The sequence below is a fragment of the Lutjanus erythropterus genome, chromosome 9 (assembly GCF_056507025.1).
Source record: "Lutjanus erythropterus isolate fLutEry1 chromosome 9, fLutEry1.hap2, whole genome shotgun sequence".
Taxonomy (NCBI): Eukaryota; Metazoa; Chordata; class Actinopteri; order Lutjaniformes; family Lutjanidae; genus Lutjanus; species Lutjanus erythropterus.
The window spans coordinates 42,686,198-42,702,459 of NC_139325.1; the positions used below are offsets into that span (position 1 = coordinate 42,686,198).

The 16,262-nt window shown below is 38.7% G+C and overlaps 1 protein-coding gene across 1 annotated transcript in view; it reads left to right on the forward strand.

Moving 5' to 3' along the window:
* The first annotated feature begins 4,409 nt into the window (after positions 1 to 4,409).
* The window catches only part of nr2f5 (nuclear receptor subfamily 2, group F, member 5), a 28,078-nt gene continuing 16,225 nt past the window's right edge, over positions 4,410 to 16,262 (forward strand). The window contains exon 1 of the mRNA XM_084727673.1: positions 4,410 to 5,658. Coding sequence (XP_084583799.1) covers positions 5,292 to 5,658 — 367 coding nt within the window. The 5' untranslated portion in view covers positions 4,410 to 5,291. The remainder of the gene's footprint in view (positions 5,659 to 16,262) is intronic.

Below are 16,262 nucleotides of genomic sequence, written 5' to 3' on the forward strand. Positions count from 1 at the left end.
AGACGCATGTTAGTACCAGGTGTAAACAGGAGGTTCTGATCTTTAATTTGACAAAACAAATATTTACATCTTCAAATATTTTTCTTTACAAAATCTCATGAAGTACGGGCTCAGATTGGTTGCTGTAATTATTGCTCGTGTCCATACTGGCCACCAGGAGAACCCATAATACAAATGTACTGTAAGTGAAGGTGGACAAAATCCACTGCCCTCCCTCTGTGTGAAAATGTTCAACTGAAGGCTATTCCAGGTGTCATTCTCTTATTCTGCTGTAAAATAAAATAATAAACAGATCAAAAAATTGTAATAGCCTATATGGATTTTTCCTAAGTCTGAAAACAATATTTTACAAAAAAAAAAAAAATACAGTGTGTTTCAAACAAATGCTTGCTCATATTTTAATCTCTTGGGAAAATGTTGCTATACTACAGTACTGATATAAAATCTCTAAACAACTTTCTGCTTGAATAAAATCTAAGATATTTGTCATTTGATTCTTTTGCTTCCTTTTCTAGGAAGAATTGTGAAGAAAAAAAAATGTCCAAAAACAAAGAGTGACCACATACATGTCAGAGTGGGTATTGTCTTTATTGAGGGATTAAAGGAGGTGGACATCACACACAAACCTTAAGTTGATCCTCATTTAATTATCCCCCCTCTTTTTTTTTCCTTACTGAAATCCTGCTGGTCAAATTCATCATAAGCCTCAGCTGTATAGAATTACACTCTAATTATTAGGCTCCAAACCCTGAGGTGCCCTTGGTCACTGGCCTACAGCTCATGGAGTCTCCTAATAGCGAGTCACAGGGCTAATTGGGAGACAGGTAAGGTTACATGTGACAGCAATTAAAGCCGAGCGCAGGGCCAAGCGCCTCGGGCGAACCCGGCGAGCCGAGCGCTCAGGACCTCTCACACAAGGGGAGAGGTTTTTTTTTTTTAGCGCTTTTTTTTCCTCTGTGGGGAAACAAAGTTGGGAATTACAGTTCCCGTTTTTTGTCAATAGACGGAGAGGATTATGTAAGTAGCCTTTGAGTGCCTGTTGTTTTGTATTGAGCTGCTTTTGTTGCGCTCTAGTTAGCCGAAATATGACTTACTGATCGCTTTTCTTTCACTTTTCCTTCAGTCAGGTAGGTTGATTAATAATAAGAATTACTTTTAGAACTTGTTAGACTTGTCAAGAAGCCCTGCTTCGCTCCAATGATGGACAGTCACTGCTAGTTTAAAAACACAAACAATTCAGTTTAACTGAATAACAACTGCAGTTCGTGTTTATTATGGTGTTTATTGTTTATTTAGATTTGAAATGGTTGAATCATTTATCAGTTCAGTTATTAATTAATTTAATTCTCATTTATCGCACTCTTTATCCTTCCGTCCCTCCACTGAATATAGGCTACTTTTGTTATTATTATTATTATTATTATTATTATTATTATTATTATTATTATTGTTGTTGTTATTATCATTATTAACAAATATTTCAGATTGTAAAACGTGTAAAACTAAATAGAAAGATATAAGAAAATCTACATTTTTCGATTTTATTTTAATTCTATCTATACAAATATTTCTAAGAGCCAAACCACATTTGTTATATATCTGTGCATTTTTCTTGGTTTTTATTTTGCATTTACTTTAGCAATGTGCATTTCTTTTTCACAGTTTCTTTTTCACAGATAGATAGATAGATAGATAGATAGATAGATAGATAGATAGATAGATAGATAGATAGATAGATAGATGACTGAGGGGAAGTGTGAGAGCGTGTCTAAACAGATTATCACTCCTCGGAGTTTTGCTCCCATGCAGCACGGGGCGGTGGGGGGACTCTCGGCCCCCTGGCAGCGGTGTTGTTGGAATTACCTTCACATGACAAATCAAGAGCCTATCTGGGAAAATAATCAGGTCCCCGCTGCTCTCGGCGTGGAAAAAAACCCATTAGAGAACAACACTGTCACTGTCAATTACCGCAATGGCCTTTTGTGCGCTGGCAGAGGCTGTATGACACAACAAACCCACAAAATCAACACTTTCCCGACTGGTAAACCATTTAGGGAGCTTGTACGGCCCGGTGAGAAGTTTGGCACCTTTTGTTATTGTTAGCTTTGAGCAGCTGAGAGGCGTCTTTGTCCACGTGATATGTGAGCTTTCTGGAATATTGAAAATATTCATTTATCACCTTGCGTGATTTTTGTTGTTGTTGTTGTTTTGGCACAGTTTAAGCTACAATATTTAAAGATTTAGGTGGGAAAAATATGATTTTAGGACATCAGCGAGATCACATACACTTGACAGCTGGCATAAGATTGATTACAAGGCAGTGCTGCATGGTGGATAAAACGTCTGCTAAACTATGACCTCCAGTCGTTGATCAGAGAGCAAAACAACAAATAAACAAACAAGACATCATATTTTCTGAATATTAATGTTTAGTTCATGTCATGAAAATACCCCTAAAATATTTTGCAGAATCCTCAAGACATGTTTTAAGTCAGTGTTTCTGAAACTTTGTTTTATATTTAATTTTTAGGTGTGAAGATAATAAAGTCAATTAATGATCAAATAAGGATCACTATAAATTACAGTACATCAGAACAGTCAAGCTTATTTCTTTCCTTCTCAAACTTCCAAAAAAGAAAAAAGGAAAAAATTATGATTAAAGTTAAATATTCCCCTCTTTTGCTGGGGAGCCACTACAATCCACCCAAGGAGCCACAATTTCAAGACATATTAGAAAATACTCTGGTTTGAATGATATATTCTCCACAAAAACAAAATTACTTCTCAAAATTATGTCTTCTCCTCGTCCCTCATTGAAAAAGAATGGACATGTGAATGCTGAAGTTTAACAGCTCTGGACACAAGATGTCACTGAAAAATCCTGCAGCTGTTTGTGCACCTGAGGTTTAAAGTGTCCACATCATATTTTTGTAAAGTGATGATTATTGGTTTCTAAATTAGATGTGTTGTGGCAAAATCATGCTCGAGTCAAGCTGAGATGTAAACGTTCATCCTGCAGAGTATGAATGTGAAAACAGCCTCCATCATTCTGCACAGTGACGTCAAACATACAAATGAAGCAACAAAAAAGCAAAACACACATTTGAGATAAAAATGTTTCATTAGAACATAAGTGTTCGACACAGCCAGTTTTCAGAGCTTATTTAAAATTTTAAACTCATTTCTGTTCCACTTTACAATAAGACTGCCCTAATAAATGATTTATGAATGTTCATAATTAGGTTGTTAGCACTTTATAAATCATTAATGAGCTGTTACAACAGATAAAACAGGCAAACAATGACCTGTTGCTTGCAAAATACTGAGCCCACATTTATCTGTACTGTTAAGCCTCAGATCTCATATCTTTATAGATATCTTTATAAGATCTTTATACCTGTCAGCTTCATCATATTGAAAATATCAAGGTAAAAACAAGCCTTAGTGTATGAATCTGGTAATTTGAAATGTTAATCTGATCCCAAATGAAACTCTTAACCTTAAATGTGAGTCACTTATTAACAGATATGTGATGAAGCTGACAGATATAAACGCTGCTGATGAAGAGGACACAGTAAACTAAGTAAGCAAGGAGATCAATGAGGGCTCACTATTTGACAAGCAACAGGTCATTGTTGCCCTTTTTAACTCTAATGTGTTGTAACCTATTAATGATTTATAAAGTGTTTGCAGCCTAATTAGAAACCATTTATAAAGGAAATCTTAGTGTAATGTGGTGCTATGTATTTTATATTTTACATTAACGCTCCCTTTGCCAGTTATAAATGCTTATAACGCATTATTAAGATTAATCAGCAGTAACTGGACCTTGCCAAATAGTGAGCCCACACTGCTGTATTAAGAACTCTGTTACAACTTCTTTATAATTGTTTATTATTGACTTATAAAATGTTTACAGCATTAATCATTTAATTATAAACATTTATAAATTATGTATAACGTCAATCTTATTGCAAAGTGGTACCACTGTGTTATAATCTATTATAATTATTTATTGATGACTTATAAAGTGTTTACAACCTAATTAATAAGATAATTACAACCCGTTTATAGATGATTTATTAGTGTGGTGTTATTGTTTAGTTGTATACATCTTAACAGCAGGTTTGTTATTGCTGGTGTGGATGCACAATATTTAATTTTCAGTGGGACACTTTAAAGTACTCGTATCACAACAACCGCTCCTGTCAGTCAGAACCATCCTAATCGACGGACGTCCAATCAGAACGCCCCTTACTTTTTAACAGACTTTTGGGGCCAATCCCTGCCGGTCCTTCTTTTTCCACCTCTCCTGCTGAGGGGAGGGGATATGACCTTATTTGGCAGTTATGACCGTATATGGAGCGCCGCCAGGGGGGCAGCCGTACGAGGCAGCCTGCTGGTGACACTTTCCCCAAATCGTAGCTTTGCCTCTCGGCGGAGGGACGCACAGACAGTCGGAGGGTGACGCGAGACACTCCAGCGGCAAACATTGTTCCGTCGGTGTTGTATCTGTCACACGCAGACGATCACTGAGGATACACCTCCCTGCCCGCTGTGCTTTGGGTAAATACATATCGCGCGCTGACTGACGTCGCTTTCCAAAAACTCACCGCAACAGCAGGAGGAACGAGGGTCGCCGAATCCTTGGGACGACGCTTTACATGCGGCTGATTCCAGGAGCTTTCTGGGACTAAACACCGAATATTAACACGAAACGTGGTCGGTACTGAATCCAGCTGTCATCCAGGAGGCAGAATCGATCCTGACTCAATCTAATTGCGGCGTTGAACGCGTGGGATAGACTGGAGCGAAGAGGCGAGGCTGGGAGGCGAAATATTGTTGCCTGTTACATCCCGTGTATTTCCCACTCTGAATAATCTAAAAAGACAATAAAACAAGAAAGAAAACGTTGTGTTTTCGCAGCCTGCATGCCGACTTACTGGACTGACTTTTCCAAGAGGTTCCACTCTGCAGAACAACGTGTTTATGGATTGCTGCGCAGCGAGGAACACCGGGAGTTGTAGGCTACGCGCTCGTGCATCGATCATGTCGATACCTCGCTGTTCCTGTAAACTTTGATAGATGTTTACGGACAGAACTTATTCATATAGAAAATTTTAAATAAAAAAAGCTCAGATCAGCTTAGACTGACCTCTGGAGGAAGTGGGAAGCGCCCTCTTCGCCCTCCCTCCTCGGGGTTTTCTCTCAAGACGTCAGGACGGATCTGTATCACTGAGTCGGACTCTCCTTCTGTGATTTAAACAAAGACCAAAGTGTTTGGGGATAGCATGGCAATGGTAGTAAACCAGTGGCCAGAGAACATTTCGGCAGATCCGGGGTCTCAGCTCCAGATTTGCGGCCAGGAGCCCGGCGGCGCGCCTGGGACTCCAAACGGGTCCACCCCGGGGAACGACGGACTTTCCGGGGACAAGATCCCCAACGTGGACTGCATGGTGTGCGGGGACAAGTCCAGCGGGAAGCATTACGGCCAGTTCACCTGCGAGGGATGCAAAAGCTTCTTTAAGCGCTCGGTGAGGCGGAACCTGTCGTACACCTGCCGGGGGAACCGAGACTGTCCCATCGACCAGCACCACCGGAACCAGTGTCAGTACTGCCGGCTGAAGAAGTGCCTCAAAGTGGGCATGAGGAGAGAAGGTAAGGCCGGAGAGCTGTGCGCTGTGGGTGTGTGATGGATGTCAGCGTGAAACGTTTGTTTACTAAACGTATTTCTGTGCGTAAACCTGTGCGTAATTCTAAATATCAGTCTTTAACAGGCCATTAAGGCTGAAACTGAGCCGTAAAAGATTTTACTGTTTTAAAAACACATTGGCTGGGGCTGTTGTCTCCAACTCTGTTTCTCTTAATTCATTGCCTTTCTGAAAATAATATCTGCAACACACTATGAAAGCGCAGATCACCTTTTTGTTGCAAGACACCATTTCAGAAAATTCTGGACACAAACAGATTTGGATTGCAGACAGTTATTTCACCACATAGATGTATTTTCTCCCAAAATAAAACTTTTTTTTTTTCATTCTCACGTGTCTAGGGTGATCAGATGTCCTGAAAAATGCGGGAGAGTCCCGAATTACAAGTAGCTGTCCCGAATCATATTAGTCCCGAAAATTAACCATTATAGCAGCAGATAATATGAACAACATATAAATCCGTCAAAAATTCTGACCAAATCACTTATGTTGACTCGTCAAAGTGGGAGATTTTGCGCGTAAAACGCGTCTTGTTTCGTGTCGCCTGTTGATCCAATAGTGATCCAGTTTAGACCACAGTCGCTGTTGTTATGGGTAAATAATCAGTCACCACCTGCGGCACCACAATGCTGATTTCACATTCATTTACCAAATCTAAACCATTCACCGTGGCGCGCTGTGAAATCCCTCCTTTGTCCCCCTCTTTTAATTATGCTGTTTGCTCACCGACACCCGGAGCCGCTATAAGAGGATGCCGCTACATTTGTTGTATTGTGTCGGATTAACAACGGGTCAGTTAGTGTCAAAGAGGGGCAGTGGAAACGTGTTGGTGGAGAGGGGCGCTTCCATTAATAATTATCATACAGCGTCGACGTCCCATTCAGGCGAGCTGCTGTGATGGTGCATCTTAAACATCACTGTTGGCAGCGATACGAAGAATTTTTGTGCGTTTGTTTTTGCCACCAATTCATCACGTAGAGAATCTCATGATTTAAATGATCAAAAAGCAGCGAGAGTCTTTAGCTAGATTTATTTTTTCTGTGTAATATCTTTGGTAACCTGATAAATAACTTTGACGCACCTTAACGCAGGTGAGCCACAGGTAATAAAGCTTTAATTGTCTTATAAGTGCAAAAACAGTGAGTTATGCGCCCCTCAAAAACGTGTGATGGAGATGTCACCTTTTATTTCCTCTCTCAGAGGACAGAATAGCATCTCAGTGAGTCTTATTGCCCAAGGACACTTCGGCAGAGGGATGCTGAAGGACAAACACAACGACCCCGACGCCCTTTGTTCTCCTCCTGAGCCAAAACGTAAATACACAGACACACAGTGGAAATACCCTTCCTCCTCCTCCTCCTCCTCCTCCTCCTCCTCCTCCTCCTCAGAGCCTGAGATGAGATGATCCCTCAAGGGTTCCCGCTAGTGCGCTGCCATGCCTTTCTGACTCTGTGTGTGTGTGTGTGTGTGTGTGTGTGTGTGTGTGTGTGTGTGTGTGTGTGTGTGTGTGTGTGTGTGTGTGTGCACTGTACACAGTCTTACCTCATGTAATATACCCGCACGCCACACACCGACTCGGTCGTGCTGCTTTCCGACTGAATGAACGCGAGGAAGTCCTTTCTTCAAAAATATCCGTGAAATCAGACATAAAATTCTTACATTCAAAGGTACGAAAAGATTTATTCGAGGAGAGATTTTCCTCTCTAGTTTCTATCAGATCAAACCATCTCATTTGTTTTATTTTGGTAAACACACTCAGTGAAATACCTGAAAAGTTATTTTGCAAAATATAAGTTTTACTTCTCTTTCTTTAATGTAACCTGAAGATAAAAGTTCCTGGTATTTAGGGGTTTTGTTTGTTTGTTTTGTTTTGTTTTTGTTTTTTTTTCAGTAAATTTTAAGTTAAAAATACAATTTATTGAAGTGCCCATCTTACAGGCTAGAAAAGGAATTAGTCTTGCTCTTTAGATGAGATAATATCATGATGCTGTGCTCACAGGCTGTAGACACTGCAAAAATGTTAATCTTAAAAGTAAGTTAATCTGTCGATTTATCAAAAATACATTTTAAAAAAGGCAATTTGACTGAAATTGTTTGAAACTGATTCTTTTTTTTAAATTTATCCAAAGTCCAGATCAGCTGACTGAAGGAAATTGTTTTAAAAAAGCAGATTAAAAGAGTGTAAATTATGTCAAAATGTTTTAAAAGAAAATAAAAATTTAAACTCACTGTCAGCTGACTTCTAAATTAAGACATTTTTTTGTATTGCTGGCTTTTAGTTGTGCGCAAAAGGATTAAATGTGGAGCAGGTCAACTTACACTGGCTGAGCTCATCTGTTGGTGCATTTGAGGTCAGCTGGATTAAACGGTGTCCTTAAATCCTCTTTGTCGGCTGACTTCTGTTTATCAGATCATTTGTCTACTTAGGACAATTTCTGTTAAGACAATTTGGAAAAGCAGAATTTATTGTCATGAATACTTAAACAGTGTTAAAGGTTAGAATAATAGTAAATTATAAATACCATCCATCTGCACTTGAAATTAAGTAACATTCAGTTGTCTTCAGTTATTTAATTATGACTCAGAATTTATAAGCTGCAAATCACAACAAAGAAATGTTGTTTAAGTATAAATATTCATGAATATCTGGAGCATTATTTTATTGTAACATCTACAGTAAATGAAACGCTGCTGCATCGTGAAATGCAAAGATTGAGGCCGTCAGCTGAAAAGTGGCAGGACTGTTAAAGGACCGTCCTCTCCAGAGGTCATACATAAGTCATGTTTTACTCTACATTATTCAACAGGTTCACCCAAGGTTTCCAAGGGGACGTGTTTTCACGGTTATGATCCAGGTGAAATACGCACTTAAAGATTCCGTTTTCCCTTTCTGACAAAATTCAAAAAGTTTCTGAAAAGTTACTGTCAAAACGCAGCAGAAGATCTGGACGAAGTGAAAATGCAGTTTGTTGAGCTGAAAGAGTTTGGCAGCTTTTAATTATTTAGAAGGCTTTTTACTTGCTTACTAAATGTACTCCATCATAGCATATAGGTCATAATGTACTTCACACTTCAACAAAGTAAGAAGTAAGTCTGAGGAAAGTATTGGAACAACTTATTATATTTTGTTATGTTGTTGTTTTGTTCCCAAATTAAGTATATTAGACCATGTAAAGATCATGTTTTTGGATAGCAGAGCAGTCAGTGATGAACCACTTCATATAACGCCACCGTTTCCTCATACAGAACGTCAGCAGAGGTGGCAAAAGTACACGTATTCTTTACTCAGGTAGAAGTACAGATACTTGCGTTTAAAAAAGTGTGAGTAAAAGTAGAAGTACTGATTCAACTTCTTTACTGCAGTAAAAGTGAAAAAGTTCAGGCTCTGAAATGAACTCAGAGTATAAATGTAAAAAGTTTCCCTCTGAAGGTCTACTAGTTTTCTCTGTGCAAAGCTAACTGAGTGTTATCTGTTTCAACTTTATGCATCTTTTCCATCGTGTTCATCTTGTTGTGTCTGTCGTGGAATCATCTGTTCTGTGTGTTATTGTTCCATCTATTCAGACTTGATGACCGGCTTTACACAGTGAAACTTTCACAAAACCTCAAAATTTATATTATTCAACGAGAAAACACTACAAAATAAGATACAAAGATGCAAATTAATAGCTACAATGACACTTCCCACTATGTAATATAGGGAAAAAACAATTATTATTAAAAAGTTACCAATATAGCTTGCGTATAGGAGCTGTTAACGTGTGTTGCATGAGCTCAGATTGCTTTTAAATTGCTTCATGTTACTGTCAAGCTGAATGTAAACTATGTTTCATGCAACTGACAACCTGCAACTGATTTCAATGTGTAAAACCAGACTTTGGGAAAATGTACATTGAGCAAATGCAAAATATTTTGCAATAATGACACACTTATTATACATTATTCTGCGTATTACACAGCTACTTAAAAAAATCAGTAATTTTACACAAAATATTAATTCAAAAATTATTGTATTGGTTTAAGAATGATTTTTAGTACATGATAAGAGCTGCGTCCATGTTCTTCATAGCAACAGTGGGTTACTCAAAAATAACAGATCTCACAATGCCTTAATTGATGAATCAGAAAGCATTTGACAAAGCTGTGTAATGCAAAATCAAATAATCAATAAAATGCATTAAAACAAAAGTAAAAGCCTGTTTAAAAAAGTAGAAAGTACAGATATTTGTGTTAATATGTTGGGAGTAAAAGTAAAAAGTTGTCAGAAAAATAAACACTCAAGTAAAGTACAGATACTTGAGACCTCTGCTTCAGTACAATAACAAAAAATTCATATGTTTTGCATCAGTTCTAAAAAAATTACAGTGTCATTTAATATCACTAACGCTGCTGCATGACTTTGCTGTTTAGACTAAGTTAATATTTATCTTGCTGAGGAGACGTGCTAAAAGTTTCATGAGCGGACAACGCGTCACATTTAGAACTTCTTCGCTGTACTGAGTGTTGCTTTTTTTTCTCCTCCCAAAGGGGACGTTTGACCTCTTTCTGCAGACTGCTGCGTAGAACATAATATCATTTGTTGGAGACTTTTATCCAGAGCACCTTTCAGCACCGTGACAGCCAACATTTCTGCGCTGGCCTCAGTGGGAGTCAAAGCCCCGAAACCTTGGCAGCGTTAGTGTCATTGTCTCACCACGCAGCTACACAGAACCTCGGCTTGTTTCTCTGTCAGCGCGCTCTCTGGGCTGAATGGGAAGCGGGGAGGCAGAGAGAATCAGCCTGACAGCTCCTTTGAACTGGAGTGAATGTTTTAATTTTGAAACAGCCCACAAGGACGAGCCACTGAAATAGACGTGTGGTAGTTTAGTGTGCCGGAGACAATGATAATGTCAGCTTGTCTGTTGTGTCATCAGTCGCACACCTGGGCAGATACCAGCACGAGAAATACACGCAGACGCTGGAGTTCAAGTGTCGTGGTACACATCAAAGAGGCTATAGAGAACCAGAAAGGGTTCTGCAGCTTATAGGAGAACACTTCCTGCTAGAACATTTTATAAAGGTTCCCGCTTCAAACCCTTCAAGAGAGTTCTACCCATTACCCAACATAATAGGTTATAACTAAAACATTGTGTGAATGGTTTCATGAGGGCGTCTACATAGAACCTGAACCACAATGCCCACACGAACACACGAAGGGGGTTCTGCTGAGGACCTCTTTATATAGCAAGGGTTTTATCTAGAACACACTCATGTGACCCTACATAGTCCATGGGTTTTATCAAGAAAACACTCAGAGCTTCAACCAAGAACCTCTTTACATTGCAAGGGTTTTATCTGGAACACACACAGGGGGTTCTATTGAGAACTGTTTAATTTTTCCAAGGGCTTAATCCAGAACACACTAGGGTGTTTTACTGAGAACCATGGGTTCTATGCAGGACACACCCAGGGGGTGCTACAGAGCTATTTAATTTTCCAAGGGGGTTATGTAGAACAAACTCAGGGAGTTCTGCCGAGAACCTTTTTATATTCTAAGGGTTGTATCTAGAACACACTCAGGAGGTTCTACTGGGAACCATTTTATATTCCACGAGTTTTATCAAGAAAACACCCAGTGGGATCTGTTGAGAACCTCTTTATATTGCAAGGGTTTTATCTAGAACACGCTCATGTGGTTCCACAGAGAACCTTTTTGTAGTCCATGAGTTTTATCAAGAACGTCCTCAACCTCTCTACACTGCAAGGGTTTTTATCTAGAATGCACTAGGTTGTTTTACCAAGAACCGTCTAGAACAGACTCAAGGGGTTCTACTACGAAACATTTTATATATATGTACAAAAAACCCTGGACAAAAGACTCCTTCAAGGATCCCAACAACCTTTGAAGAACTCATTTTTCTAAAAGAAGCATTCTTTGGATGAAAAGGGTTCTTAGAACTCTTGACAAACCCTTTTTTTTAAAAAGCCCTTCAGGAATAACTCTTTTGGAACCCACTATTTCTAAGAGTGTGATGAGAAGGTCTCAACATCCATCTGATGTGTCGTACGCACTCTGAACACACCGTAGCAGGAAGCCGCTGCCTCCTCTGACCCATATTGCTCTCTGACGAAGAAAAAAAAAAAAAACAGCAGCAGAGAATATAGGTCAACCAAAACTAAAACATTAATAACAGACAAGCTCGAGTCAAAGTCCAAATGTGTGAACCGGCCAGTGAGTAAATACCCCACTGGTGCACTAAAGTCTAACAGACAGCGTGTATTGACTAATCCATACTCCACAGTGGGCTTGTAACAGCGGGCAATTTAGCACCAAAAACACTGCAGCCTGGCCTCCTTTGGCTCTGAAAACCTTTACTTATCCCAGTAATTTAGCTATTGACAAATTCAAATACTTAACCCCTGTCACCACACTCGCAGGCTAAGTCTGAGGGCCCTCAGAGGAAAATGGCTCCCACTGATGTTTCATTCAGCTCTGGCCAGCCTCCACTAAAGCACTCCTAATATTAATATTACATAAAGACATGAGTAGATGAATGATTCTGTTTTTTTGAACGCTTTTGGATGCATCGAGGTGAGGAAGCTTCGTGTCACAATATGACACACTCCGGCCTTTTTTCCCCTCACGTCCCACAATATCACTAACGTGCCAAAGGTAAACGTAATGTGACCTTCTCAGGTGTGTGCAGTCAATCACTCTAACCTACTGACTCACTCTGGACTGTTTTGCTTGTGACTTAAGTAGCTCGACCTGTTTTTGCGTCACTCGGGTCACTTGTCGCTGTCAGGAACATTTAACCCCCGACGAGTCTCTCCTCCTTCAGTCTGCCTGCCACGCATTCTCTGATATAGCGCTGCGGGGAACCTGCGCACATTTATATTTCAGGCATTCGGTTTATGATCTTATCTATGCTCTCTGTGGTGAAGGGTAGCAGTACGACCTCGGCTCCAAAAACGCTGGGACGCCATGTAAGCCATAAGTAATATATAAGAATATGATACTGTGGCAGTGCTTTTTGACATATACTCAATTGACGACGATACAATGACAATATATTTAATTTTGACCTCAACAACTTTGATTTTTGCAAATATATGTGGATTCTGAATTCGATGCCAGAAACACATTTCATACAAGTTGAGTCAGGGGCAACAAAAGAGTGAGAAAATGCTCCAAAAAAAGCACCTGTATGGAACATTTCACAGTAAACAGTATGGATATTACTACACAGGCCTGGAAATACTTCATAAAATGTTTGCAAATGATTGCGTTCTGTTTTTATTTACATTTTACGCAGCTTCCCAACTTACTTGAAAGAAGGACTGTAGTTGAGAAGAAACAGAAGAATGCATCATAACAGCTGCAACTTTTCTTGTTTGTCCCCAACTGGAATCAACAGTTTTATATTATATTTTAATAAATAAGGGATATTAGCGAGTCATGTTTTCCACTTAATAAGATGGAGTTTGCTCTCTGCCTGCTATTATATTATTAAAGAGTAATCTCACTCAAATTCCTCCCTAAAATACATAACTCCCCACTTAACCCCTCGTAGTTTCCAGCCGGGCAGACACGTTTTATCTGTTTCATTTTTATTTTCTAAGGTGTCACCATCTTAATACAACAGCAAAAAAAGTTAAATAAAAATTAACCGCCAAGTGTTTTGATAATATAATTTTTTAACATCCAGATTCTCTGATTTCAGCTTCTTAAATGTGGATATTTTCTAGTTTCTTTAGTAGAGCTGCAACATTTAGTTGATTGAACAGTTAGTTGTCAACTATTAAATTAATCAGCAACAATTCTGTTAATCAATTAATCATGTTTTGTCATTTTTAACAAAAAACTTCAGCTCCTCAAATATTAATATTTATTATTTATATATGTATTAATATTAATATCTTCTAGTTTCTTTACTAAAGCTGCAAAGATTAATTGATTAATCGTTTAGTTGTCATCTATCATAACTCATTTTTTAAAGAAAAAAATGTAATTCTCTGACTTAAGCTTCTCAAATGTGAGTATTTTCACCCTGGGCGTTTGGGAAACACTGATCAACATTTTTCACCATTTTCTGACATTTTACAAACCAAACAACTAATTGCTTAATTGAGAAAATCATCAACAGACTGATCGATAATGAAAGCGATTGTTAGTTGCAGCCCTAAAGTAATGCTTACTGCTAATGCATGCATATAAATGCTAAAACTAAAATCCTTTCACTTCCACTGTAATAGTGTTGCAGCAGCGGCTGATATCTCACTTCTAAAAATATACATGCATGACTGGATATCATGAGGGAAACGTGGGGATATATGTTTTTGGGTGAGCTGGTCCTTTAAATGTATCACCACTCTCACTGGAAAAAAAATATGTGGGAAAGTAAAGTAAACACCAGCACGACTTAAAATTCAAATCAAAGTCCCTGAATTTCACTGGATGATCATCATAACACAAAATGAAAAACTATAGCTGTTATAAAGAACACACACTGCTTGATACATAAATGACATGAAGCCAGTCCTGCTGTGGACAGTGTGGTAAAAAAGACAAGATGAGAGTGGGAGGAGAAGGTGTAAGTGTGAATAAGGACAGCGTGAATCAGAGTCCCTGAGTGTGGGGTGAATTGAGTTTACTAATTAATGCAGGAACTGCTTCATCAAAGTCTGAGACACAGAGGGAGAGAGAGAGATTGAGGCAACAGCATCCAGACAGCAGAGCAGCCAAAGTTCCTCACGCAAAGCTCCTCTGCCCTCCATGTCTCTGTCTCTCTCTGTCTGTGTCACTGCCTCCCCTCCTGATCCTGCGCTGCCTCCGGTTCTTCTGCTCTCCCGTTCTGCTGCGTCTCCGCCTGCATACCTCTGCTGTTTCATGTTCCACGCACAGAGCCGAGGTCGGTCCTCTTTCACATGTGCAGGCGCCTTGTTGTCAGTAATTTCTCAGAAAATGTGTGGAAGAGAGTAAATATCTGTTTTGCTATGCCTTATCTATCAGTTCAGTCCACACAGGCTTCAATGACAAATGTTTACATTTCCAAAGCAAGTGTGAACAAAAGAAAACTGTACATAAACAGAAGAACTGTGGTTTTACCAGCAGAATATAGACCTGCATATACAGCTGAACAACTTAAAATAAGACTGAAAATACAAAAAAAAAAAACCCTGCAAATTTTAACTTCTATTTATCTGTTTTTTTAATGGTGTGTTTCTCAATTAATCAATTAACAACTGACCCTTCCAAAGTCCCGCCCCCTTTGATACCTCAGCCAACTTTCTCCTTTCCCGTTTCCTGCAGAGATCTGCTATGTGCTAGGTTTGTCTATGTTGAAAAGAAAACCCAATCTTAAATTAGCTAATGTTAGCGAAATGCTAGCTAACTACTTAGCTAATTGACATTAATCAGAAGCTAGTTAGCTAGAATTTTGCTAACATTTGCTAACTTAAGATGCAGCTATTTTTTTGCTCTTGCAGGTCCCTCAGGAAAATCTTTTAACCATCTTCAAGATGTGTTTTTTTTCAACATAGATGAGCTTAGCATAGCATAGCATGTATGTAAGTACAGGAAAGGAGAAAGATGGCTGAGCTTCCTCAACTGTTGTGGGAGCACAGAGCAAAAAGGGGCGGAACTTAGAAAGGATCAGTTGTTGATTAATTTTTATTTTTTTCTCTGTCAAGTGTTTCAGTTAGTGTTTTCTTCATCTTCTATACCTTTAAACTTGTATTTAATGCTACTCTTCCAGTGTTTTCTCCTCAAACATTCCCAGACCAGCATTCAGTTACTTTTATATTAGTATTAACACCACAAGCTGTAAACACAACGCTGACAGATTATCTCCTTAAAAAGTTGCTATAGTGAACTTGTTAGCAAACCTTTTGTCTTATCTGACAAAGCAGCCTTTGCTTTCCATCATTTCCTGAGGGAAATGTCTGGCTCTTCAGCTGCTAAATGTCCCACTATGTTCACCACAGTGGACTGGGACCAGAAAACAACAACAACAACAACAACAACAACAACAACAACAAAAGAACAGAAAGATGCTAAAGGGTCTTTAAGTTTAGTCACAGTCACTTTCACATGCAAATAGTCACGTGATCTATTGTTAATATAAAATTATTGATCATAGCAGCTTTAATGGAGCTGTAATTATTTTTAAATGTTTTTTTTTCTGGCAGCACAAAATGTTTCTATAGAATAAACAGAAGAAGAACTTGGTCACTTTTGCACAACGAGTCAAATACTGTGGACCATGGACTCAACCAGACTTTACTTCATATACACATAGAAACAAGGACTACTTAAAGCTGTAATATGTAACACTTCTGCACTAAAATGTCTAAAAATGCTAGACATTTCCTATATGTTTTATTGATTTGTGTATTTACATGATCCTAAATGTGTAAAAGAGTTTTTCTGATACTGCTATTGGTATTGGGAAGGGAAAAAATGTTATGGAGACATCTCTAGTTTCCAACAACTGGCAAACCCAGAGAAATCCTTAATTTATTCAAGATAATGTTGTGTTTCCTATTAGCTACTACTTACTATAACTTATG